Raw genomic sequence first — 27,557 nt, 5'->3', positions numbered from 1 at the left:
TGAGAAAGAAAAAATGAAAAAGGAGGTCTACAAGGGCATCTTTACTAGATTCATTCACTTTCATCTCAAACCAACTATTTCTCTTAACCAGCACACTGCGTTCCAGAGCTAAGTGAGACAACTCGTTATAGCTTATTTCAAACCCATACCCAACCCCAACCAGCTTCTTACCCACCAAACTGTGTCAGCAATGAGTCAGGTGGCAGGTCGGAGTCAATGAACTAGAAACAGCATGCTAAGCAAGAATCATTTATTTCACCAATGCCAAACCGTTCCCAAATCTTACTCACCAGAAATTAACATAGCTTCTTCATTTCTCCTCCCTGGCAACCCTTATCTACTGAAAAGGCATTAGGGGCACCACTGCCAATGGAAATGAATATACCAGGTACTTCACTCATTTCAAAACGACCTAGTCTAGCAGTATCCAAATCCGGGTTCAATGCTCCCTCAGTCTGAAAGTGGTCTTCAGGAAAGCCCACGTGTTAAAGCTATGTGGGGGAGCACAGAGGGCTGAACCGCTCAGAGTGTGAAAAAGGAGTACGTGCCCACGTCAGGGTGAAGGGTCCCGTAGTTTTATGTGGCATAGGCCACAAAAAATAGACAACAATCTATCCGACAAAAACTATGGAAAAGGGGGAGAATGCAGACCCACAAGAAAGCTGCTACAATCGATGCCCCGAGAAAGCCAGTGTCAACAAGACTGAGAAGACATGAGGTACAGAAAAAGAATTTTTCTTTTCAGCTCCAGGTTTAAGTGGCTACATCTGGAATAAAAAATCTCTGGGCATGACAAGACAGAATTTCAAGGAAGGGCAATCGTCTTAGAAATTACAGAGGGAAGAAGGTGGGTCCAGGGGCAGAAGAGGACTCGGGGCTTAGACTACCAAGTGAGGGAAGTCCAGGGAAGGGCTGTGCACCTTGTCGGCCACTTGTCCAGTGTCATCGGAAGCACCGCACCGAAACTTCAGGGACCAAACCTGATCGCTCTCCAACCCGAAGACTGAAGGAGAAGCAAACTCCGGGCCGGCCCTACTCACAACAGGACAGACTGAAGGCCCTCCTAGGAAAGGTGGAATGGTTTTTGTTTATTGCTTCTCCTGTCTTCCTTCATTCCAGTCATTTTAAGGGTTAAGCCTGTTTTCATGCCTGTGGGTCAAGTTCATGACTGCTACTTGGGATAAGCAAAACATTTCCCAGTATAATCAAGAGTAGAGAAGGTCTAACCTTTTCATCCTAAATCCATTTTCTTACATTCAACCCTAAAAACCATATTAGATTGTTAAAACCGTAACAACCAGCCTCCATAAAACGTGTTTCCCAAGGAGGCAGGGTAACCACAGTACACGTATGACAACGGTTCTAGTTTCTAGGCTTATTATATCACAAATACAAAAGGAGAAGTCAGGCATGATTTGAAAATGTAGTTTGCAACATTTTAAGCTAGATGATGGAGTGGCTACTAATCAATGGAGCTTCCAAGAACATTCTACAGCCCGGGAAGGAAAGGGCACCAAACAAGTTTCGGAAGTTTTATACAAGAGGCCTCGGGTTGACCTTCAGGGGGGGCTCTTTGGGCAAGATAAGGGTAATAAAAACAAGAGGACTCCAATAGGAAAAGCAGGAGAACCTACCAAAAAAAGGGGAGTGGGAAAGTGGGGGGCAAACAGGGTAATTTACACAGGAGGAAGCAGCTGAGAAAGTCACAAACAGCTGAAGAAGTACATGTCCCTCCACTCAGCCCCATGACTCGCTCCTCCCAGCAGACCCCCATCAACAACAGCACCCCATCCCCTGAGGGAGGGGGAGACTCTCACACTGCCTGCCTGTATTTCCTCCCTCGTTTATGGTTCGTCTTTGAGGGCTTTACTTTCTGGAAATGGGCTGGCACAGGCTCCTGCTCTGGTTCCTTGCCGGAAGTTGACACTACCAGTTCCTCATTACTCCGCCTCTGCTCCCTCCCTACTCTAAGGCTCTGCTCTGTCTCAGAATGCTCAGTGCTAGGCTGCTGCCGCCTTCGGAGAGACCTTCGGCTTCTGTGCTGCTGCCTCCGCTTTTCTTCTTCCTGCTGCCGCTGTTTGATCTTCATCAGTTTTTCGAAGCTTTTGGTTGTTGTCGGGTTTACAACAAACCAATCCTAAGGGCAAAATCACAAACATCGTTCAGACATCGTGGGAGCGCAAAGAGGGGGTGTGGAAAGACCACAAAAGACCCGACTAAGAAACCATAAGGAGGAATTCAAGGACTAGTAGACATTTTAAGGGATTAAAGGTATATGACATGATTCTGGGAACTTTCCGATCTCACCTACAAGGTCAGCTTACTTAGCAACGACCAATGACTTCCTCCAGTAAAATCTCCATCATGGCTTTTTCTGAAGATGGAGCTGAAGGCAGAGAAGGAAGCCCCTAGCACTCCAAAATGGAGACCAAAGCAAAGGCTTGAAAGGCCAAGGCGGCTGAGCTGAAAGGCACCCACAGCCACGCCAAAAAGATCCGTACTTCATCCACCTTCCAGTGGCCCAAGACCCTGAGGCTAAGAAGGCAGCCCAAATACCATGGGAAGAGAGGCCCCGGGAGAAACAAGCTGGACCACTGTGCCGTCAAGCTCCCCTTGACCACGGAGTCTGCTATGAAGACAACACACTTGTGTTCACTGTGGATGTCAAGGCCAACGAGCACCACATAAAGAGGCTGGGGAGCAGCTCTGTGTCAGTGACATAGCCACAGACGACACCTTGATCAGATTGGAATCATCAGAGTCCAGCGGCGGCTACTCAATGTAGGTTTTTTTCAATACAAAAAAAATCTCCATGATGATATGTAAAGCACTGGGCCATACATGACTTTTATTTCAAGATCTATCCTGGATAAGAGCATGAATTTTGGAGTCAGACTGCCTGAGGGCAAGATCTAACACGGGGATCCTGGGCACATGACTTTAAACTTTCTGAGTCTCGAGGGTGGAAGTCATGTCTACAATTATGAAGTATTCTTGCCAAAAATTGTAAAAAGAACTCAAATCAATTGGTGCTAAAGTCTTCTGGATCTCACTAGTAATTTCCAGTCGATAGAGGAACAATACCACAGGGATGCAATCAGTAAAGTCCAGAATGTTTCTTCAGTAAGTAAATGACAAAGGAAAGGGAAAAATGGAAACTTCTAGACCTGCCTGGTCCTGTGTGGTAGCCATTAGCCCCTATGGCGAGTAAGCTTCCGAAATGTGGCTAAATCAAACTGAGATGTGCATTAAATGAAAAAAAACACATCAAATTTCATTTGGTGTGAGTACTACAAAAAATATGAATTACATACTATTTCCAATGGATGGTCCTGCTCTAGATTAAAATAGACACAGTATGTGCACGTTTTTAGGTCCTGATTTACATAAGCCACTCAGTGTGGGGGGAATCCATGGGACCATCTGGGAAATTTAAATGACTAAATAGGTGATGGTGACAGAGGAGCAAAACTAATTTTTAGAAGTTTGGTGATGGTTGTGGCTCTAAGTTTAAGAGCCTCTATTATCAGCGGTTCTCAACCTGTGGGTCACAACAACCCCTTTGGGGGTGGAATGACCCTCTCTTAGGGGTTGCCTGATTCATAACAGTAACAAAATTACAATTATGAAGTAGTAACGAAAATAATTTCAGGGTTGGGGGGGCACCACAACCTTAAAGGGCCGTGGCATTAGGAACGTTGAGAACCACTACTCTGTATCACTGTACTAATGCATTTCAGCTGCAATGAGTGATGATCCCTGTAGCCTTCGACGTTAAGGGAGGGCGTATACAGAATAAGGCTGACTGTCTACTGATGACTGCTGAAGCAGGCTGGTTGGCAAGTAAGTAGGCCATCACACTTAGTCTCTCAATTTGCACAGCTGTGAAAGTTTCCTTAATTTTAAAAAATTAAAGGCCAAAATAGTGGCAGAAAATATAAAGCAAGGAGGAAGGAAAAATATGAAAATGATGGATGACGACATAAAATTCATAATCTTTGAGCACACTACTCAACATGGAAATCTTTGTTGATTCCAACTTTTTAAGAAAGAAACTAGGGAAATAAGTGACCTCTACGAAGGCCAAATTTCATCAGGGGATCATTTTCTTAGCTATTTCCTAAGCCTTAATATAAAGGTTCTCTGTATACAAAAGTCGTGATTGCCTGTCATTTGAGAAATTTGATTGTGAAATTGGAATATCCAAAGCTTAAACCGTTGCTTAAGCAACGGAAACTATATTCAGTGAAGCTAATTACAGTCACATTAAGAACGACTTGGTCTCTTGGAGGGCCAACAGCAGTTGAAGGTTCTCAATGTATCTTCCCCATTAGCCAAATGCAATTTCTGCACTCAAGCATTCTGCAGGGAATGAACCTTTTTATTCCGTAAGCTTCTGTAACATGAGTATTTACTCATGTATGATAAGTAATTTTTCTGTTCACATATCCTTCCAAGTTTACCTCAGGAGTGAAATCTTGCCCTTCTAAGCTTTAAAACATGTTAAAAAGTATGTTAATTTTAAAAAAGCACATAGAAATATTGCTTAAGTTTGAAAACTTCCCAAACTTCAGCCAGTTGCAATAGCTCAATGAACACACATATGAAGGACAGCACAGCTAATCTCTCTCTCTCTCTCTCTCTCCTGCCTCTCTTCTTTGGATGAGCTATTTGCAAGTCAGTTGTAACCAGCATGCTGCTTCATCCCTAGGAGCTTCAGCATGCCCCTAAATATTTGAGAGCCACGTTTATGACAAGTAATACATTGACATAATTTTGGTACGTAATTTAGACAACCCAAGGGGATTTCTAAAAGTTCGTGGAAAATGCCATTTCGAAGCAATTTAAAAAACAACCAAAAAACCATGGAATTTTCCCAAGGACTTTTTGAAACCCCTCTGGATTTAAAGTTTCCCAAATGCCTCAACATCCTGCCTGGCTGTTTTGATGAAGTTTATACAGCACTGAGCATAGGGTACTGGAAACACACAAGAGCCCCAAAGACAGAACTTCAAGCTGGTTCCCAAATGCCTTTTTAATTGGATTCCGAGACTTAGAACTCCCTCCAGGAGTCTCAAGGCCAGGTTTCAGAAGCTCTCACAGGGAAGCCCAACTAAACATCTCATGGTAGACGGCATTTGAACTTTAATGCCTCTGGTAGCTGCTTTAGAGTTACTTTAGTGTTGTTGTCTTTACAGGCCTACCCAATAAATAAAGGGATCCATTCTCTGGTCGTGGTAGGAAACTCAGTCGGTCTCTAAGAAAGATTCAACGTGGTGAATGAGGCTCACATACAACAGGGAGAGACTCACCTCTGCGTGAACAGAGTTGATGTGATACTTGACACCACTCTCGGACACAAATTCTTTCTGACACAGAAGACACTTGTATTTTCCAGCCACAAAGTTTCCCTGTATTTCAGAGAGAGAGAGAGAGAGAGAAAGAGACGAACAACGGTTGGTAATTTCAGAGACACATACCTGTACCATATGAAGGAATTGTTGGAGATGAACTTAAAAAAAAAAGGATTCCCAAGTGGCAATTTTGGGGTTAATCAATTTGGGCAGGCTTTCAACAAAAGTCACCTAATCTAATGCACTTCCATGCCAAACATTCATCCCACTTTTAACACATCTGAAGTTCTTTCTTTCTGTAGGTGATATTCCTACTTTCCCATGCCTCTTTTCACTTCCCTGCCAGGCTCTCCTGGTTCCTCTCACGAGGCTCAGAAACGAATACCAAGGACTCAGAAACCAGGATTACGATGACGAATTCCTAAGCGGTCCTGGGCACACTGGTTTGTATGCTATTGATGCTTCAGGTTTCTGTAGTGCTTACTTATGTTGGAGATATGTCTGAATGGGGTTGGAAAGTGCCAACAATCTCCATGGCCGAGGGGTTGTAGGAAAACTGGGTCAACATGGAAAAGATTCAACATGGTAAATGGCGATTTGTCTGATACTCCAAACAACTTCCTATCCCCACAAACCAGGATAATTTGTGTAAGCGTAGGAGATGGTCACCAACCCACATAAGTAAATGTAAGTGACGTACTTCTGAAAACTCTATGGCCCAACAAGAGTCAGGCCCAGTGTAAGACAGGCGCAGGGGTTAGGACCCAAATCCCTGCCTAATAGGTGTTCAGAAATAACAGCTTTTTCTCCAAATGCCCACTATTGATATGACTTAGGAAGACATTAGCGTGTAGGTTTTTGGTTTGGTTTTTTTCTGAGTTTGGATTTAACTTGGCATCCAACACGCTTCAGGACGTAAGAAACCTAAACCAGTCTCTGAAGAAAACAATAAACAGGACAGCAGACTGTTGACCTAAACAGAATTTTCTTCCATGTCAGACTATTTTAAAGCCCTTGTTAGGATATTGTTAGATTCAGAAGATTACTAACCAATGTGCAAGAGCCCAGATGAGCTTTCAGGCCAGACACGCTACTGTAGACAGCCTCGCAACCCTAGGAAAAAGAAGACATCACGGTACCGTCAAGACTGAAATCAATACATTTGCACTGCTCTGGAAATAGACTAACGAATAGTATCACAAACCAGAAAAAGCAGCTACAATATCTAAGTAAGCAGGACCCAAAACCCAAGGACACAGAAAAAGAAAGTGAGAACACAGCATAGTTGATTGGAACAGCTTAAGCCATGGCCGCCCTTGGTACTCTCTTTGACATTTAAAGAAACCCAGGATTGGATAGCTACAAGCTCCTCAGTGCATTTTCTTCAAATGTGTCTTTTAAACCTACTCCTCCCCACAAGAGTCGCATTTAACAGTTGTGGTGGAGTACAGATTCTTTCACGAGAGATGGGGTCTCATTCTCCCCTTGAATCTAAGTTGGCCCCGCGATTGCTTTGATCAACAGAATGCCACGGAAGTGATGCTATGCAAGCTAAGTGGCAAGGCCCTAAGAGGCCTGCAGCTTCTGCCATCATGTGCTGGGGGCACCCCCTCCCAAGTCAGCCACCATGTGCCCTGCTGGTAGTCCAGCCACCCGAAGACAGAAGTCACGTCTCGGAGGGTCGAGCTCCCAGCTATACCACAAGCTCATGAGTAACTCGGCAGATACCATGTAGAGCACAAACTTCCCCGTGGGCCCTGATACAGTAATTGACCTAAAGAATTGTGAACAAATACAACAACTGACTTTGTAGCCTTTAGGACTGGGCCCTTTGTCATTAGTAAGCCCTGGAACAGCAGCAAATACTTGAAAAACATTCGCAAATAAATGAGTAAGAAAGAACCACCTGGTTAGGACACTGAATGCGATGACACTTCTTGACCTCCAACTTCCACTTATGGAGTACTTCCTGGCTGAAGGTAGGTAGCCCAGGGCGGGTATATTTCAGCTACAAAAAAGAGACAATTTATTGGAGGCATCCAATTCCTAATCAAAATAACCCAAATACTCAAAACCAACTGTGCAGAATGTAATTCTGTTCACACATATGAATACATCCAAAAAATACATAAAAACAACCAAGCTCACCACCAGCAATCAAGTCAATTCTGACTCACAGCAATGCTAGAAGACAGGATGGAATGTTCCTTTGGGTTTCCAAGACTTTAAATATTGACGGGACTAGACAGCCTCATTTCCTCCCACGGTGAACTGGTGGATTTGAACCACGGGCTTTGTGGTTAGCAGCTCAGTGTGTGTCCCATCTGGGCTCATATCCGGCCAGAAATAGATGATTTCTTCACAATTTAAGGAAATTCTCCACTAACTAAAACCACTAAACCGTATCAATGAGTTAACAAATATTTCTTTCAAATTCTCTGCCACACATCAAGCTTGATGCACAGTGAGCGCCATGTCATTTTGAAGACCCCCATCACTGGGTAACACCCACATCTACACTGAAGGCTGACTGTACTGAGTCTATGGCAGGAAAGAAGTGCAGAAATGACTCTAAATTAAAACAAAGGATGCTTGGATAGTAAGAAAAAGGATCTACCTCCTTAGGCAGCAATTGCACTGACTTTTAGGTCAAATAATAGGCTTTACCTCCTGGGATTTGATATTTTTTTCCATATGAAATACCCCCTTTCATGTGGCTCACAGTGTCAGACCAAAGCTAGGCAGTTACTTTTCTTAATTCTCTGGATATAGAATAGGGCCTTAGCTTTGATTTCGCCTTTATTGTATATTCCCCGACTCCTTCCCACACGACCCTCATACATACACCCTTTGCCTCCTCCAGGCCAAATACTGCTCCTTCCCGATACTCTGCTCTGTTCCTATCTATTCCTAACCCCTGGCTTCATCCTGGCTCTCCTCGGAAACATGGTTAGGGCCAGCTCAGAAAAAAAGGATTAAGGAAGGAGACAAATTGGGGGGCTTACTACCCCAGCTTTACAGAGCAACTCCCATTTTTTTTTAATGGTTTTATATGTTGGGTGTTTTTTGCATGATCTTTTATTGAGAAGTAAAAGAGAGCGTGGACACTAGAGGACTTTGTTGCTTGTTTGCAAAACAAGATTGAAGCCACTTAAACTAGATTAAAGACTACATATAATCAAACAAAGAACAAATATACTGGGCAAAGACTAAAGCATAGCTAATCGGGAATTCAGGTCCTTGCTCTAAGTATTCCTGAAATATAACAAGAAACTTTAAAGCACTTCATAAACGAACCAGCAATCCCAGCTACAGGAATCCAATCAATGAAGCTGGACCAAATAGACTCTGTCTCTAAAGATGAAGCAGCAAAATATTTCTATCATGCTCTTACTTTGTGTATAGTAAGCAGCATACTAGATATAATGGCTCAAAAATTAATACAACATTCCCTTACCTTCCGATCATCTGGCACCAGGTCCTGAAGTACCTTTCTCTTAGGCCATTCTTTGGCCAGTTCTGCAGTGGCCAGCTCCTGCAGGTGGTATACAGCGATCTTGGCAGAACGCCTCTGAACTCGGCCCCCACTCTTTGACTCCAGGTTCACATCCTTTAAGCATTCGGACTGTCCTGACTCTAAGAAGGAGATCTGAGAGAATGAGACACAATAAAGAAACACCAGACCCATCAGTGGCTTTAGTCAGTTGGATGAATGGCTGTCCTCGTTCTATCAAGAGGTATTTATACTGGCTTAATCACACAAAACACAAGGTTCTACCGTATTGATGCAAGTTTGACTGATAGAAACGCTTCTTAGCAAAATAAAATCTATTAAAAAGTCATCCACATCTCACACCATATACAGAAAGTAATACAAGATGTAGCCCTAAATATAAAACTTATAGAAGAAATCATGAGAGAAAATGCAATCCTAAATCTGACAGTTTTTTATTGATGTGTCCAATTAGGCTAAAATATCAGGTACACAGGTATTTCTGTGCAGATATTTTATAAGCATAATTAAATTCCATAATCAACTGATTTTAAATAATAGATGTTATGGCAGAAAAGGCAGGGGAGATTCAAAACATGAGAGAGCTATTGCTGGCCTTGAAGAGGAAAGGGCCACAAACTAGGGAATGTAGAGGGCCGAAGGTAAAAACAACTTCCAGGTGGTGAGGATGTGCAACTTTATGGAACTCAGTTCTTAAACAATCTCAATGAGCCTGGAAATGGATTTTGCCCTAGAGCGTCCAGAAAGGAAGGCAGCCCTGCCACCATTTAGAATTCAGCCTCGTGAGCCTCTTGACAGAGCAAGCAGCTCCCAGACTGCAGACCTAAGGATGGGAAAGAGTGAACTTTTGGTGTTCCAAACCACTACATTCTGTGATGAAGAGTTAAAACAAAAATAAAAAGGTAATGCATTCATTTAGCCAAAGATTTTTAGTAGGCACAACAAAGACATTGGCTACAAAAGAAAACATGAACCTTATCAAAATTAAAAACATCTGCTTAAAATAGAAAAGACAAATGACAGATTTTTGACACTTCACTGAAGAAATAAAATGTCTAAAAAACAAATTAAAAGATAGTCAATTAAGTAGTCATCACTAGTGAGTAGGGAACTGCAAAATTAAAGCCACAATAAAACATTACTACACATCTGGCAGAAGAGTTTTTATAAAGAAGTGAAACTGCTGACTATGAAGGGCTGCCAAGGATGCAGAGCAACCAGAATTCCCCTATTGTGCCACTGGGAAGGCATACCAGCACAGCCACTTTGGAAAAGAGTTTGGCAGTTCTATGTAAAGTTCAACATCGCGACTCATACAACCCACTGAGCTCATTCCTAAATACTTACTCAGGAGAAATTAAAATCTAATTCCCACAAACCTTAAGGGAATGTTTATAGCAGTTTAATTTAAATTTCCCCAAACTGGAAACCATGCAGATGTTCTTCATCTGGTGAGTGGAAAAGCTACTAAACTTTCATGCAGTGGAAGACAACTAACACGTAAAAAGGAACATAAACAAATGATGCAGACAACACCAACAGATGAATCTGATGCACTCCCAAACAAAACATGAAAGCAGTTGGACTGAAAGGTTGTATGTTTCTATTTATATGACATTCAGGGAAAGGCAAGACTATAAAGACAGAATATAGTTTCATTGTTATATAAATTAGTGGTTGCAGAGACTAGGTTGACCTCAGAGGAATACAAAGAGGAATTTTTTGAAAGGGGCAAGAACTAATCTGATTCTGGTGTAACCAAACGGTTCTATATTTGTTGTGGCGGTAGCTACAGGGCAAGGATGGTCAAAACACCTCCAACTGTACACTTAAAAGGGTGAATATGACTCCTCGAAAGTTATAGCTTAATAAACTTGACTGTAAAAGAAACTGCATATGAGAACAATAGGGGTGGAACAGAGCCTGGAAATATAATCAGCATAAAGAGTCAAGATAATTTTTTTAAAACTTCAAGAGGAATTTGTTGGGGTAAATTCACACACAAAACTGCGCCAAGAGGAAGGCTTTCAGCCTTAAAACTGACTTTACTTCTGTCCCATACCACACACTGAACTTTTGCTATTCTAACTGAGTAATACAATGTTCAAAAGGCAGAAATAAGTAGACGAAAGAAAACAAAAGCAATCAGACTGAAAAGGGATACAAACGAGGGATCGAAGGGATATGCAAAGATGTAGGCAGGGGTTAGCACTCACCACAGGATACGTGCAAACAGGGTCTGGAAAGTGATCAGTACTCACAGGCCCGTGCTCTGACCTCAGGTGATACGCAAGCCCGGCCTTCGATCTATATGGCTTTGCACAGTGCTGACACTTCAGGGTCATCTTCTCCAGCTCTGACGCCGCTTTGCCGCACTTTCTGACGTGGTACATATAGCCCATGATGCTGGTGAAGCTGCTAGAGCAACTCTGAAGACAAGAGACCGAAACTGTCATCTGAACACCTTCTAACAGGGTCACCGAATATCCAAACAGTCACAAATCACTTATCGCTGCATCGGATGAACAGGCCCTCTGCTGTCATTAGACTCTGCCAACATTTCCCACTGAAAAAACACCTTCATGTCCCTGACACAACTGTCCTATCAATGACAGGCGATCAATGGACGGTGGTACTGGGCTTTCAACAAACTGACTGGATCTATCCTCTGTGGCAGAGCTTCCTCCTAGTTCTCTGATCCAGCCCTGCCCAGAATCAATTGTGCCATAGCATTGAAACTCATCACGTGAGGCTGTGGGATCACTTTCAACACACTAAAGATGGTAAAGACCCTTAGAACAGTGGTTCTCAGCCTAACTAATGCCACAATCCTTTCATACACTTCCTCATGTTGTGGTGACCCCAACCATAAAATTATTTTCGTTGCTACTTCATCACTGTAGTTTTGCTACTGTTATGAATTGGGCAACCCCTGTGAAAGGGTCGTTTGACCCCCCCAAAGGGGTCATGACCCACAGGTTGAGAACCGCTGGATTAGAACAAAGGAAAAAAGGATATTAAAAATAAATCCGGGGTGATGAAAAGAAACTGTAAACAACTACTTATGAGTTTAGGAGACCTAGAAAAGCAAAAGGCAGCCTATGATACAAATACACAGAAAGTAAAGCCTTTGAAGGGAGTCAAAGGAGAATGGGAAAGAGAAACAGAAAGACACTGACCTGAGCCTGCAAGGAGGAGTGACTGGCCTTGGGCGCTTACCTCACGCATGCACCTGATCTTCCCCAGCCTCTTCAGAACTGTCCGGAGGCGTTCTCGCTCACTCGGCTCATCTACTTCACCGCCAGCCTTCAAAATGGGCTAGAAAACAAGGGACGCACACAAACGGATGATTTATGGGAAAGACAGGAGAAAACCGTTATAGGAGAATCAAGGACTGGGCTAGCAGCTAGGCTGGTGCTCAGACAAGGCTGTTATCTGGCACGTGGCTTTCTCCGTCTTCCTCCAGGCAAGGAAAAGAATGCAATAGGCAGTGTGAAGTCGGCGCCTCTAACCCACAGGACTTTTTGTGGCTAACTTAGAGGAACAGTTCCCTATGGATTCCACCCCAGACAGTTCTATCAAAAGGGTCTTATTAATACTCCTGTAAAGTCGCTGAGCCTTAGCCACTTCCACTGAGCTATCTCTCTTCCCTTGAGAGACATCTAAACATCAGAGGGTCACAGAAGACATGCTTACCAAACTGTTATGATTTGCCATGACGTGGTACTTCATCCCTGCCATAGAACGCAGCTGTTTCCCACAATGGTGACAAGTAAACAGTTCCTAAAAGGAAAAATTACGACTCAATACCGGGCAGTCAGAAAATCAGAAGGTCATCAAGCTCTTGTCTCAAAATGCTCTTGGGCCTGTCTCCTTCGCGTCTTAAACTCAATAGTCAATGAACCTGCAAATCTCACAGGCTCCGTGCCATGCTCAAGGGCAAAGTTAAAGAATAATTCATTTTTCCAACCACAAGAACTATTTACTAACTAAGGACTCCTAGCAGTGCTACCGGGTCCAACTGCTAACCAAAGGGTGGATGGTGTCAACCCACCAATGAAGACTTACTGCCTCAGAAAAGCTACACAGGGTTGCCATGTGTTGGCATCAACTTGATAGCAGTGGGTTGGGGTTTTTTGTTTAATGAGTGTCAATATGCCAGGGCATGTGGTATGTATTTTTTCTTTCTATCTTCACTTGGACCGCGGAAGGTGGTGGTAGGGGTTGTTATTGACTTAAAGTGACCCCACTTACAAAAGAACAAAACACCACCGGGGTCCTGGGCCATCTTCAAAAGGGCTCTTGTATTGGAGCCTATTGTTGTGGCTGCTGTGTCTGTCTGTCTGTCTGTCTTGTCAAGGGCCTTCCTCTTTTATGCTGCCCCTCCGCTTTACCAAGCATGATGTCCTTCTGCAGGGACTGGGTTTTCTTGCCAACATATCAAAGTAAGTGAATCAAAATCTTGTCATCCTTGCCTCTAAGAATTCTGGCTGCACTTCTTCCCCGTCACATTGGTTCATTCTTTTGGCACTTCACGGTACTTTCGATAATTCGTCACCAGCACCATAATTCAAATACATCGATTTTTTTTCTTCAATCTTCCTTATTCAATGTCTAACTTTCACATGTGAGACAAATGAAAATTACCATGGCCACACAGGGAGCTATTATTTTCTCCCTTTTACAAATGAAGAAACCAAGGTTCGTACAATTAAAAAAAACTTAATGACACAATAAGAGGCTGAGTAAGGCTTGAAATCTAGATCTGTCTGATTCTAAAGGCTATAATTTTTATTATACAATGTTGCCTCTTATCCACTATAATCAGAGTACTGGTGATCTAAAATTTTTAAAAAGATCCTAGCAGTTATGGATCCTGACCTGTCTGCAGTTTTCCATGTGTTTCTTTAAACCTTCAATGGTTTTTCTCCCCACTGACTGGCAGGTAGGGCAGGAGACACTGCCCTTGTCCAGGATCTCCAAGTACCACTGCTCCTCCACACTGCCTGCAAGAGAGAGAGAGCAGACTTGACAATCTGCAACAGACAGGTGATTTGTGGAAACAAAAAGTGCAAGCTCAGATCTCATGCAAAATAGGATACAATGGTTTTCAGCTCCCTGGCAGACAATTAGAGACTCTTGCTATGGATAGCTTCTAGAATTTTTTTTAATTTCTAGACAAGGAAGCGTTTCTCCTGAAACCCTTACTCATTTCTCCATGATAAAAAAAAACATCTCAGAGCCACACCAAAGGCAAACAGCCTACAGAGCTATTTACAGCAACGGGATACTGAGATACTCAACAGCCAGCTTGTGGGGCTTCCTAAATGCTGATACAATTCAAAATGTCTGTACTAATCAACTGGAAAACATACAAATGAAATAAAGACTAGCTCCATTGGGTCTTCTAGTATACTGGAAGTATAATCTGATGCCGTTACACTGTTTGGGGGAAGGAAAAAAAGTGAACTACCAAAATGTCTTTGTCTCACTGAATGTTCACAACACATCTGACTGCTTTTATTATCCCTACTGTAAGACGCCCTCGTGGTGCAGTGGTCACACATTGAACTGCCAATGACAAGGTCATCAGTTCAAAGTGAACAGCCACTCGAAGGACAAAAGGTTTTCAACTGGATGGCAGGGAGTTTGGCTTTTAATTTATTTATAGACAGGGAAAAGGAGCCTGGTGGTAAAGTGCTTGTCTGTGAACCAAAAGTTTGATGGTTCAAACTTAAGCAGTAGCTTTGTGGGGGAAAGATATGACAGTCTGTGTTCACAAAGATTCCATCTTAGAAAGCCCCAGGGGCATGTCTACTGTCACTAGGAGCCAAAACGGACTCAATGACATACCACATAGAGAAACTGAGTCATGACATACAACATAAGGAAACTGAGACCTTATCTATGCCCTTGACAAGTGCCTCCTTCACGATCTGCTTTAGCACACCGTCATTCTCAAGACAACAGCAACAGCAAATCACAGCAAGAGAACAAGATTCCACACACCTTCCATCAGAAAGCATACCTGCGGCATAAGTTGGCGGCTCCTTCCGAACACGACGAGGCTGGGGCTTGGGGCTTGGCTGGGGTTTAGGCCGTTGTTTCCTCCCTGATGCAAGACAGAAACTTGAAGCCCAGTATTATCACCTCTGCTTAACCCTCTCGATCACCAAATCTCCTCTCTCAACACCCAATGCCAATCCCTCAAGTGACAAACTCTGCTAAGTCCTTAGAGTAAAAGGGCATAAAATAAGGCATGATAAAGGACATTCCTCCCCCCAAAATTCAAAGAACTTAAGGGAAAAAACCTAAGGTCTGCCCGCCTCCTCGAAGGCCTGTAAGGAAGAAAACTAGTCATCTAAGAAGAAAAAGTAGCAAAGTTAGTCCCTTACCATAAAGGTTATGCTTTTTCTGAGGGAACTGTCTATAATCTTCATCTTCCTCTTCTTCTTCCTGCCTCGGTTTCTTTTTTCCTTTGGTTGATGCTCCACTGGAGCCTAAAATACCACACACACACACACACACACACACACACACACACACACACACACACCAGTATGATTTGTAAATGAACATCAGGATCTGCCTTGAAAAATACTACTCACAAAACCATCCAAAGGAAAGGGCACAGTAAAGAGGCACCTCACAGAAATTGTTTGAATTTTTAAGGGAAGTTGGTATAGAGAACATTTTCATTGAATGATCCAATTCAATCTTTCCCTTTGTATGGCTCTTCCTCTTGAACCTCCTGAATGGGTAAGAACTCACAGGTAGTGTGCTATTTAGAATCTTGATTTGGGGTCAACAGTGAAGCAAAAGAATCAAGAGCTCTTGAGACTAGGACCACCAAGAATATTCTACCCAGAATAACCCTTACGCCTTTAACCAAAGGACAAACTAGAAAAATGAGGGGAACGTTCCGATCTTATGAAAAGACTGATACTGTGAATAAAGGAGTAAGATCAGAATTTCACTCTGCAAAACAAAGGAATGGCTCACAAAGTTAACAATGAGTTGGCCTAACACCTAAACAATGTTTAATCATTAATGAGGCACACATATGGGTCGTTGAGTACTTTTAGCACTTTTTACAGGAACTACTTCAAATGCAACTTTAGAGTCCTCTGGTCTTTGGAATAAGATATCAAAACTAGTACCTTCAACACGGGAAGCAGCAGGGGGGTTGATCCTTCTAACCTTCTTCAAGTAGGTGGCAGATTTTCGGAAGGATGTTGGAAAATCGTTGATTGCTTCACAGGAAGAGGCAGATGATGAACCACTGAAGGAGTCATCGTGAGGGATAGTGTACTGGAAACTATTATCCTTTATGGAGCACTGGTTCTTGCTACTAATGACAAAGAGACACGTTACAGAGGCGGGTTTGGACAAAGGCTGTCAATTAATTTATATTTTAAGATGATACTCAAAATGCAAAGAAGCCTGGTAATAACATCAATAGAACTGAGGTCGGAATCTCAGCAGCACATTTGCTGATCTGACACAAGGAGCCCTGGTGGTGCTGCTGGTAAGTGGTGGACTGCACACTTCCAAGCTTCTCTGGGATCAGTTATCAGGCATCAAAGGATAAAAAAATCATATCACTATGAATAAGGGGGGAGTGGGGACCCAAAGCCCATCTGTAGGAAACTGGACATCTTTCAGAAGGGTCGCGGGGAAGAGACGGAGCCAGTCAAGGTGCAGTGTAGCACTGATTTAACATACAACTTTCCTCTAGTTCCTAAATGCTTCCTCACCACTCACTATCATGATCCCAATTCTACCTTACAAATCCGGCTAGACCAGGGGATATACACTGGTACAGATAGGAACTGGAAACACAGGGAATCCAGGACAGATGAATTCTTCAGAACCAGTGGCGAGAGTGGCGATACCAGGGGGGTGGAGGTAAAGGTAGGGTAGAAAGGGGAACAGATCATGGGGATCTCCACACAACCCCCTCCCTGGGGGACAGACAACAGAAAAGTGGGTAAAGGGAGATATCAGACAACGTAAGACATGACAAAATAATTTATAAATTATCAAGGATTCATGAGGGGGAGGCAGAAATGGAGGGGAAACAATGAGGAGCTGATACCAAGGGCTCAAGTAGAAAGCAAATGTTTTGAGGATGAGGGCAACAAATGTACAAATGTGCTTGACACAATGGATGGATGGATGGATGGTGATAAGAGTTGTACGCACCCCCAATAAAATGATTTAAAAAAAAACAAACTTACAAAGTCTCAGAAAACCACTACAAGTTGAAATCCTCTCAGTGGCATGGGGGAATCTAGGCAAACTGCTACTCACAGCCCAACTAGGCATCCTTTGCCGGATTCCGTGAAGAAACCAGATAAAGTGATTTGGACAGTGTGCGACTTTTCAGAAGACCCCTGGATCCATTAACAAGCTATGTCCAGACCTCTTTATTTTTCTGACAGAGGGACAATAACTAAAGGTTTCCGTGAGAATAAAGAAGAAAAAGAACTGCTTATTTGACCTCGTCTGATGCATCTGCCTTTGCTTCCTCCCTAGACTCTGAAGCTAGTTCTAAGGCTAGTCTTTTTTTCAGCTAACAAGATACTTCAGTTCCAGGTGAAGGACAGGTGCTATCCTGTATCAATGTATTATAGGGTACAACTGAACTCTGATCCCCAAGACCAGCCAGTGTGTCGGTCAATAAGTAGTGTTAACTATGAAGTATGAGGTATTCTAGGTAGCTCAACAGTCTTGATAGTCTTCTTATTCTACCTTTCATCCGCCATCCTTTATTCTTTATCATGATTTCAGGGAGTCAGTTGAGGAAATGGGACATTGGCTGTTGAGGACAGGGAAGAGATCTGGGTTGCTGAGAGGAATTAACAGAGGTGGTATGTTGAGTTTCAAGTTTCTTTCTTGGATCAGAGAAAACATCTCCAAGGGCAGCCTTCTTCTTGCCTCTCAAAGCAGGCAAGGTAAGATCCGCAGCACAGATGAACAGCAGGACTAGCATCTTGGAAAGTAAGTCAATGTCATCTACTATGGTTATGGAATCCCTTCTCTCCAGAAATCTGCCTTTTACTTTGAAATTCAACAAACATGTAGCACTTCAGAGTATTTGGTTCCTTGCTAAAAACCAGATTAATCTCAATCTTCTGTAAAATGGTGTGGGGTTAGGGCTTGACCGCTAATTTAAGGGGACAGATTATGTAGTTTCCTTTCTCTAATTGCCATTTTTCTTCTCTTCTATTTCTTTTTTCCCCTGATCTCTTTTAATTTTTTTTACTATTTTGCTTTTTACTCAATTTTTTCCTCTTCCCCTTGTTTTTATTTCCCTTTCTTTTTTATATATTAAGTTTTTTCTTGCTGTTTGCCTGCTTTTGCTCATTTGTTTATTTATGCTATAGTTTGATTGTTTCTTTTTGTCTTGCTCCACCCAATAGGAAATAATAACTGCCCACACAGTCCAGTCACACCTGCACCTCCTACAGCCCTATCTACTGGACAGGGGCCACTCTCCACTGTTCTTCCTGACCAACAGTAAAAGACAGCAGTCAACACCAGCCAAACTCACCTTCAACCATGGTAGATGAGCAGCAAATAAAGAATTACGCACACGTGATATTTAGTTACTTTCAACAGACTGGGAAAGGTCTTTAATATTAGACTGAGAGAGTAGTCTTTACCACTGCAGATGAAACCGAAGAAAAATTTTTAAAAGAACTCAGGAAAACACTACAAGAACTAAGTAAGTTAAAATTAAAAACCAAGCAAAAATAGAAATACAGAAGATTAATGCTAAGATTTCAGAAATAGTACATGAAAAAAAAATCACAGAAGGCAAACTAGTGGACTTGAAGACAAATTTCTAGATATTAATCTGCTAGAATAATCATCGGCATAAAAGAAAAATATTTAACAATCTAAAAATTGTGTGCAATCATCAAAAAGAATAACCTACATATGCTTGAAATTTCAGAACTCGAAGAGGCAAAAAGATGTGCAGGAAAAATTATCAAACAGTTGTTGGAAAAAAGTTTCCCTAACAACATGAAAGATGAGAACACAGGCACTCGAGAAGCTGCGCAGACTCCAAACAGGGCTGACCACAAAAGAAAATCACAACAGCCTATCATATTCAAATTTCTAAAACCAGTGATGGCAAAGACTCCTGAGAACAGCCTGGTACATTAAACACTACCTAATAAAGGGAACCAATAAGACTAAGCTTTGATTTCTCAGCAGAAACCATGCAGGCAAGAAGGTAATAGAATAACCTCTATTAAACTCTAAAAGAAAAATACTGCCAACCAAGTCATACATGCAGTAAAACTGTCCCTCATATGACAGTAAGATCAAGAATTTCCAGATAGATAGAAACTAATTTGTAAAAACCAGACTAACCATACAAAAAAAAAATACTAAGGAAAATGCTTCAGAAAGAGAACAATGGCAGATAACAACCTGGGATTAACATACATGGTAACACCCAGAAGTCAACCCAGACACAGAAGTATCCAAAGTAAAATAAGCCTACAAGACTGGTTCTCCAACCAGAGCTTTCTGTAATTAAGACCAAGTAAAAAGAAATGATGTCATTACAGTGCTTCCAAATAGGAGGCCAGGCAGATTTCAAGGACTTGGTAACGGGGAAGGCAATACACACTAAGAGGGAAGATGGCAAGGAAAGATAACAGAAGGGGCACAGAGTTTAAGGCAACAGAAGTACATATGGGTCTATACACAATCCTGGAATAACAGTGATCTATGAACAGATGCATGGATAGAAAGCCACAAAGGTTGAATGATAGTAAATAAATCGATACACAGGGTGGGAGAGTGAGAAGATATCTAAAGAGATATACTGGGCTGACAGAATATTTGTACATGGCATTTACCTGTTGCAAATGTATCCATGAATATGGTGATGCACACAGGGGCCAAAGTTATGAAAACCTTAGAACTAGGCCAAACGTCTTAGTGGAATGAGTTGCTGGGCAAAGGGGATCAGGACAGTGTAGGCCCACAGATGTTCTCAACCTTCCTCATGCTGTGGTGACCCCCCCACCATAAAAATTTTCATTGCTACTTCATAACTGTAAGTTTGCTACTGCTATGAATCAGGCGACCCCTATGAAAGGGTTGCTCAACATCCCCGCCCCCCCAAAAGAAGTTGCGACCCACAGGTTGAAAACTGCCAGTGTTGGGGTCAGGACCATCGTTTCAGAGGGCACCAAGGTCAACTGGCACAACAGTTCACAAATTAAAATCTACTTCCTACTTAGGAGAATGGTGACTGGAGTCTTCAAAGCTCAAGAACAGCCATCTAAGGTGTAACTATTGGCCTCTCTCTGTCCAAAGGAAAGAGTAATGAAAATCAAAGAGACTGGGTTTTCTACGGGACCCAATGAGTCCAGCACTCTCAGCTCATGCAGACGCCAGTTGCAGACCTCAGCTACTACCACCAGCTGTCTGACAAACGATCATTTATTGGAAGATCCTGGACAGTGGAACACAATTCAAAATAATGAAAAAGACGGCTTGTTAATCAAAACGAGCCTGGTGGAACTGAACTCACTCTGTGGCTCAATTTTTAGTCCATCAATCGACAGGTCTATTAAGGGAAAGCTGTGCATTGAGATGCTAACTGCAAGGTCATCCGTTGGAAAACCACCTAAGGAGGGGACTAGAAAGGTGCTTTCTAGTCCTGTAAAGTTAGTCTCGAAAGCCGCAGGAGTAGTTCTACCCTGTCCTATAGGGTTTCTGAGTCAGCATTGCCTCAATAGCAGTAAGAGAGTAGGCTTCACTCAGAATAATGTCCTCCAAATCCATCTACTACGTCTTAAGACATTGTGCAGTTTCATCGTTACCCTTTATGCATAGTACTCCATTTTGTGCATAGACCAAAGTTTCAGCTCCCACTGACGGGCTTTTAGACGGTGTCCATCTTCTTGATATCTTGAATGACACTCCAGTGAATACTGCTCTAACTATATATCTGCTCATGCTGTGTTCTACATTTCTTGAGATTAAATCTCAAGTAGAGGAATTGCTGAGTCATATGGTATTTCTATTCGGTGTCTGATGACCCGCCACCGTTTTCCAGTGGTTGCACGGTTTTACAGCCCCATCAGCAATGTCTGAGTTCTAGTCCCTCTGCACCCTCGCCAGCATTTGTATTTTGAACTTATTTTCAATTACTTTTTATAGTTGCTGACTCTCAATTCTGGATTTCAGACCAGATCTCCAAAGTCTAAGCCTATTTTTCTTTGTTCCAAATGTGGCTCCTCACCCAGAAATTCCTAATTCCCTGAATGATGCTAACATCTGTCACAGGACTGCCAAAGCAGGAAGCCAGCCCACAGACACCCACCCTCCTACTAACCACAAAGTCAGTAGTTCCTCCCTTCTTCATCCCTACTCATCTCAATCTATCATTCCCTGTATTGCCCCCTCTTATCTTAGACCACACCTTCACTTCTCTTAGGTAACACAAATAGTCTCAGCACTCACAACACTGAGTGACTGTGGGAAACAAAGACTTCTCCCAAGTTGTCTCCCCCAAATATACGCCAAACTTAGTGGCTTCTTACACATGGTAAATGACTATACACTTGGAGCTCAAGGAAAGTAGGTCCCAGGTTATTCTCCCTAAGGGTTATCAGTCATCTAAAGCAATCAGACTGCAGTCTGTCCCACCCGAAGTAGGGCCACTCCCCTCTGATAAGGACAGATTATTTCCTTGAAGGAGAGCCCAGGGAGGTCAAGCACACTCAAGGGTGACCAAGATTAGGCCACCAGTATGAATCTAGGGTTCACCCTCCTTGTCACATGTACATATCCCTACTCCCTCCCCTTCCTATTACACCCCTAGCTCATCCCCTTCCTGCTACACTTAAGCCCATTGTATATTCCCCTTCTATTGTACTGCCTATTGTGTAACCCCTTCTTGTGATGTATGTCTTACCTGTAATTAAGGGGCATGTATGTCCCCAGATACATAAGCCTTGGTTAGCACTGGGTCTCTCTCTCCAGCCCTCCCGTGTCCCATCTCCACATGTACCACAAAGAGGAGCTGAGGTGAGCATGCTACCATGAAATGTTTCTGACTTCTTTATTTTACTATTACTCTCCATGACTTTATCATAATCTTTACATATCTTAACTGTACAATTGTGCTTACTGAACCTGTGATTAGTTGTGGGGGGCTGGCTTCCCCACAAGTGACCTTTCTAAGGACAATTATCTGGCCATGTCATTTCACTGGCTAAAATTCTTCCACTGTATGTATAACCACTGTAGAAAGCAGTAGGGCAACTACCTCAACCAACTAGGAATAAATTCCATACAATCCAGCAATATCTCTGGGTACATACCCTAAAGAAGAATCCTAATTCAAACAGACATATGCACACCCATGTTCAATGCAGCACTGTTCACAATAGCAAGAAATTGAAAACAGCCCAAAAGGCCAGCAGAAGAAGAATGGATAAAGAAACCCAAGGCGCAGTATAGCACCAATGAAACGCATTACTGTTTCTGTGAGGTTTCCTTACCCCCCACTATCATGACCCCAGTCCTGCCTTTCACTGTGGGCAGGTACAGATAAGAGACAAGAGCTCAGGGAGTGGAGTACAGAAAGAGGAATGGGAGTAGCAATACCAGGAGGGTAGGGGGGAGGAAAGGGAGGAAAAGGAACTGATCACAATGATAGACCTATTCCACCCCCACCACCTCCACCTCCAAGGAACGGAACAGGGAAGGGAGACAGTTGGTGTAAGATATGAATATAGTTTTATCAAGGTGTTGAGGTTGGGGGGAAGGAGGGAAAGAAGAGCTGATACTAAGGGCTCAAAAGAAAGTAACATTGAGAAAATGATGGCAACGTATGTACAAATATGCTTGATACAATTGATGTATAGATTGTTCTAAGAGCTGTTAAGAGCCCCCAATAAAATCTTTTAATAAAATGCTGTATTTTGACAAACTTTTTGAGTACAAGAAAGCAAACTTTGAGTACGAGAAAACAGCACAACTCCCTTGCATTAGCTTCCTAAACGCAAGATGAACATTAAATTTGTGCATAGCACATATTACATATCTTGTGCTATCTTCCCTTCTACATTATCTCTACACAGCCAGCAGAGATCATTCATTTAATGTTAAACGAATGGATCATTTCTAAAAGGGGTTTCTAGTTAAACAAAGGCATCCTTTAATCTGAAGGGGCTGCGAAAGGTTTGTGGGAAATTCTATTTTCATTCCATTTTTCCCACATCGTTACCCATAGAAAAGGTTGGCAGAGCTCTCTGGACTATGGCGATGGGCACCGGCAGTCTCCTGCGCCCCTCTGAAGAGGGGCCACCATCTCTGAGCCCCAGCTGCAAGTCAGCCCTGTGCAGTGTCTCGGGACATCCAGGGCTGCATTCTTTCAATGATCTATGTAAGTTTTATGTATAACTCATCTGTGTAAGTTTACACGTGTAACTTTTCACCCCCCGTCATTGGCCACAGTGACAATATTTTCAATACAGTTTTATAGTTGTATTTGCATTCCGAGCTTCAGTCTGGCACCGAAAGGGAAAACTGCTCATCCTCAGCAGGCCAAACACCCAATGTATTCATGCTTCCGTGAGAAAGGTTATGACGCCATGCTGGGCTGCAGTAAAAACCAACCGTGTCCTTATGGTTCCTTGCCGACACCGAGAGCTTAAGTAGCCCCTGCTGCACAAACTTGCTTCTGTGGGGTTCACCTTTTTCCTACTGGCAGGAGCATTCACATGCTATAATTCATTTATTATTTTGTTTGTTTTCATGAATTTTGACATGTATTAGCGTTTATTTCCCCCATCGATACAAGTAGTGGTCAGTTACTGTGACTTGGCCAGGCAGATGATGAAAATCAAGCAAAGTACCTCTGGGTAGCCTTTTGAACTTAAGGAGACCAGACATCACGCTTTTGGCGGGACAGTCCCGATTTTTAACAATTTTTCCTGCGTCCCGCGGCGTTTTTAAAAAGTCCCAATTTTTGGAAAGAATGCACGACAAGCTAGGGTATATGGTTTTCGGCTGCCATGTGGCTATTTCGCCAGGATATGAGTTTTATCAATGGTGTCCCGCTTTACCAATGTTAAAATCTGGTCACCTTAACTTAAGAACCTTAGGAACTTGGGGATTTACAATACAAATTCTTCTGCTTTTTGGTTTCTAACAAATTAAACATACCTAAACCGCAAACCCACTGCCACCAAGTTGATACTCATAGGGCAGAGCAGAAGAGCCTCTTTGGATTTCCAAGACTTTTAATCTTTACAGGACTAGACAGCCTCATCTTTCTCCTGTAGAACAGCTGGTGGGTTGGAACCACTGACTCTGATTAGCAGTACACTAAGCCACCAGAGGTCCTCCGGTAAATATAGAAGTTGGGGATTGCTTTTTGTGGTTAGAAATTTCTGCACCTTGTTTACTTTCTGGGCTGTGTTCCCAAAGCCGGGATTACCAAAGAACCTCTGGGAAAATGAGCGCTTACATTCTCTTAACACTCAGTGGTCTCTTGAACCCCTCATTACTCTCCTATGTCTGATTATGTGGTGTCTTTTTCCCAACTACTTTTTAATGAACTTTTTAAAAGGCCTTTCCAGAAGACAGATTTAGAGTTGTCCATAGAACAATAAGAGCTAGTCTTCATACCTTACTGACACTGCCAAGAAGCTTCCCCACACTTCCAGTAAAATACTTTGGATTTCAAGGAGTCTTATGGCCATTTCTTATGAAACATTAAGATTTCTATTCAGAGCATTCCTAAAAACTACCATCTAGTAAATAGTTTTTGGGTGAAGCTCTTCGTGCTATATAAGCATCTACAGACCACCAGAAAAGACTTCAATAGCTCTTAGAGTTCAACAAATACTACTTAATGTATACTGTGTTCATTAACCTGCGGGTACAACTGCAGCTAGGTAGTAACCAGATGCTTCCTTTGTTGTGCTTTGAAAAACTATAATGAGAACTATTACGGGGGGAAGAAACTCAACAAGATAACACAAAGCTGTCTTTTGTGTACCCAATGCTTTTTGTACGTGTGGCAAATTCAACAAGAAACAAGCTTATTAGCACGTTCAATAAACCCTCTAGGAGGCAAGAAGACTGACTAGAGGATTTCTTACAGCCATTTTGCATCAGTTCTTCCTATGTTCATGAATGTCTTCATGGGCCACGTCTGAAGAAATCACACTGAGTCATATGTTCCATTTTTCTAACTCATGCTTTTTCCCCAAAATGGGTTTTCTTCCTACGCACTTAGTTTGGACCTACCCCTCATAAGAGAAAATGTAAATTGAAAACACCCAAACAAAACCCACTGCCCTTAAGTTGATTCAGACCCACAGTTACCCTATAGGACACAGTAGAACAACTCCATGAAGTTTCAGACTGCTTTAAATTTTCATCGAAGCTTTTTCCCCTCATGTCGCCGATGGGAGCTTCTAAATGCCCATCTTTTGGTTACCAGCCTAATGCTTGCTTGGCCTACTGCAGCTTCAAATGCCCACTGCCACTGAGTCAATTCCAACTCACACCACCTCGTTATCTATGGTTTCCAAGGTTGTAAACCTTTCCTGGAGCAGTCAGCCTAGTCTTTCTTCTGAAGAGCAGCTGGAGGATTTGAACCACCAACCTTGTAAGTAGTCCAACAATTACCTGTCACCACCACCAGAGCTCTTCACAAAAATGCAAACTCCCCGCCATCAAGTCAAGTTCAACTCGTAGTAGCAAACCTATAGGTCTGCCCCTGTGGGATTCCCAGACTGTAAATCTTAAACAAAGCAGAAAACCTTTCTTTCTACCTCCCACAGAGCAACTGGCAGTTGCTTAAGAGGTTTTCATTTTCCCAGCTGAAAACAAGGGAAGAGGCTCCCCTCCTCCCTTTTCTTTTGGAATTTTGGTCTTTCAGAAAAGTATGTAAATCACGGATGTTTCCTCTGGGACCAGGGAGCCACTTCTTTTAAAATGTAGACTCAGGAATGCTTAAATCCCCTAACCCTCCATTTCCCCAGAAATAGATTAGCATAACTTTGGGTTAACTGTATTAGGAAATTAAGTTGCCTGGTGAAACAATGGTTAAACAGCCTCAAGTGCCACCCAAAAGATCAGTGTTTCTGGCCCACCAGCAGCTCTGAGGAAAAAATCATGTGGCTGTGGGATCCTGTGAGATGCATTCTGGGCTTAATGTTTATTCAACAATAAAAATGTGGGTTGGGATTTTCTTTTCAGTTATCTTTTCCCAACTGCTACTAGCCAGCCACAGGTGGCTTGTGAAAATTTAAATTAAAGGTAAATAAAATCTAAAATCCAGCTCCTCGGCGATATTTCAAGTGCTCAACAACCCTGCGTTGGCTACCCTCCTAGGTGCAGGCAAAAACATTTTCATCACCACAGCAAGTTCCAAAGCACTGTGCTGGCGACACAGTCATCAATGGACCTCACAACACCGCACTTACTTCTTCGTTCCCACGCTCTTCCTGGGGCTCTTCTGCTTAAAGGATGTGCGTCCTGGAGTCTAGCAAATCACAAGCACACGAGTGAGTGCCACGGATCTTTATAAACCTTGACCACAAAAAGTCGAACCCACCAGTGCCCGGGACAAACGGAAGCTCTCCTGGAGCAACTATCTCAAAACGGCAGAAAGCAATACTTTTGAGGGGGGAAAAATGTACCGTCCTGTTTCCTATGCAGTGACGGGGAAGCAACAATGGCCAAAGCCTCCCTCTCGCCCCATTCTCCAAGGCCAAATCAAAAGCTCTAAAAGGGGAGACAAAAAAGGCAGGCAACGAATGTGGGAGGCACTGGGGGCGTACAAGCAACAAAACTAACGGCAATCTGGGGAGAAACCATATCCAAGGGGGTGGGGAAGAGACAGAGCAAAGAGGGAACCCGAAAAAAAAGGGGGGGATAGATGGGTATGACCTAGAAGGGTGGGGCCTAGGATGGGCTCTGATAAAAATCAACTCTGGGCATGGGACAAAAGCAAGGGACCGCGTGTTCCAGGCTCGAGCGCGCTACCCTTACGGCACACGGTGGAACCACGACACTCACAGCATGTATTGCACCGAATCTGGAAGACATCACTCCCTCTCCACGCCTAACAAATTCACCAAGGGGCTCCGGCCAGACCAACGCCACTTCCGCTCGGCTCGGCTTGGCTCGGCCCGGCTCTGCTCGCCTCTCCTCTGCTCTCCCGGATGTGGAATCCGGCCCACGGAACCCCGCCAGGAACGTCGACTTCCGCCTAGCTGCTTCCGAGGGGGCTGCGGGCCGACGGCGGTCACGTGACGCGCCCCCCTTGGAGTCCTCCGAGACCCCGCCCTGGGAGAGACTGCGCGCGCGGGAAGGGAGGGGGCGGGGCCCCGGGCGCCGGGGGTGGGGCTTGGCACAAAGGGGCGGGGTGTGGAGCCCAAAGCAGGCCGGCCCTCGGCCGCCGCCGGCTCTTTCTTTCCTTCCCGCCGTGTGCGCGGCCCCAGGTGGCCCTCGGCCCCCCGCCCCCTCCCCAGCCAGTACGACGGGCGATCCTGCAGCTGCACATGGAGAGCCACGTCCGTTCTCGTTAGTGACGCTTTATTTATGTTAGAAAAACTCGGACCCATGCCCCCGAGTCGGGAGCCAGAGAAGCCCTGTTATTGGTGAGGGCCCAGGGAGCGGAGGCCGAGGAT

At 43.4% G+C, this 27,557-nt stretch overlaps 1 protein-coding gene across 2 annotated transcripts; it reads right to left on the bottom strand.

The window, feature by feature from the left end:
• Window positions 1-233: 233 nt before the first annotated feature.
• Window positions 234-27,175, bottom strand: ZNF512 (zinc finger protein 512). 2 transcript variants are annotated; one of them, XM_075536108.1, is made up of 14 exons: window positions 26,944-27,175; window positions 26,349-26,407; window positions 16,029-16,219; window positions 15,264-15,368; window positions 14,897-14,980; window positions 13,750-13,874; window positions 12,565-12,651; window positions 12,088-12,186; window positions 11,130-11,297; window positions 8,812-9,003; window positions 7,261-7,362; window positions 6,405-6,467; window positions 5,313-5,411; window positions 234-2,137 (listed from the first exon to the last, which is right to left on the bottom strand). In XM_075536108.1, the coding sequence occupies exons 1-14, from the start codon at window positions 26,971-26,973 to the stop codon at window positions 1,814-1,816; spliced, it is 1,728 nt and encodes a 575-aa protein (XP_075392223.1). In that variant the 5' UTR covers window positions 26,974-27,175; the 3' UTR covers window positions 234-1,813. The 2 variants fall into 2 exon arrangements, with proteins under 2 accessions (XP_075392223.1, XP_075392224.1); XM_075536109.1 differs by having other exon boundaries at window positions 16,029-16,216.
• Window positions 27,176-27,557: the final 382 nt, after the last annotated feature.

Source organism: Tenrec ecaudatus, chromosome 17 (genome assembly GCF_050624435.1).
Source record: "Tenrec ecaudatus isolate mTenEca1 chromosome 17, mTenEca1.hap1, whole genome shotgun sequence".
In the NCBI taxonomy this organism is placed as follows: Eukaryota; Metazoa; Chordata; class Mammalia; order Afrosoricida; family Tenrecidae; genus Tenrec; species Tenrec ecaudatus.
Note: the sequence above shows the minus strand (reverse complement) of the source record. Positions and strands in the feature narration are given on the sequence as shown.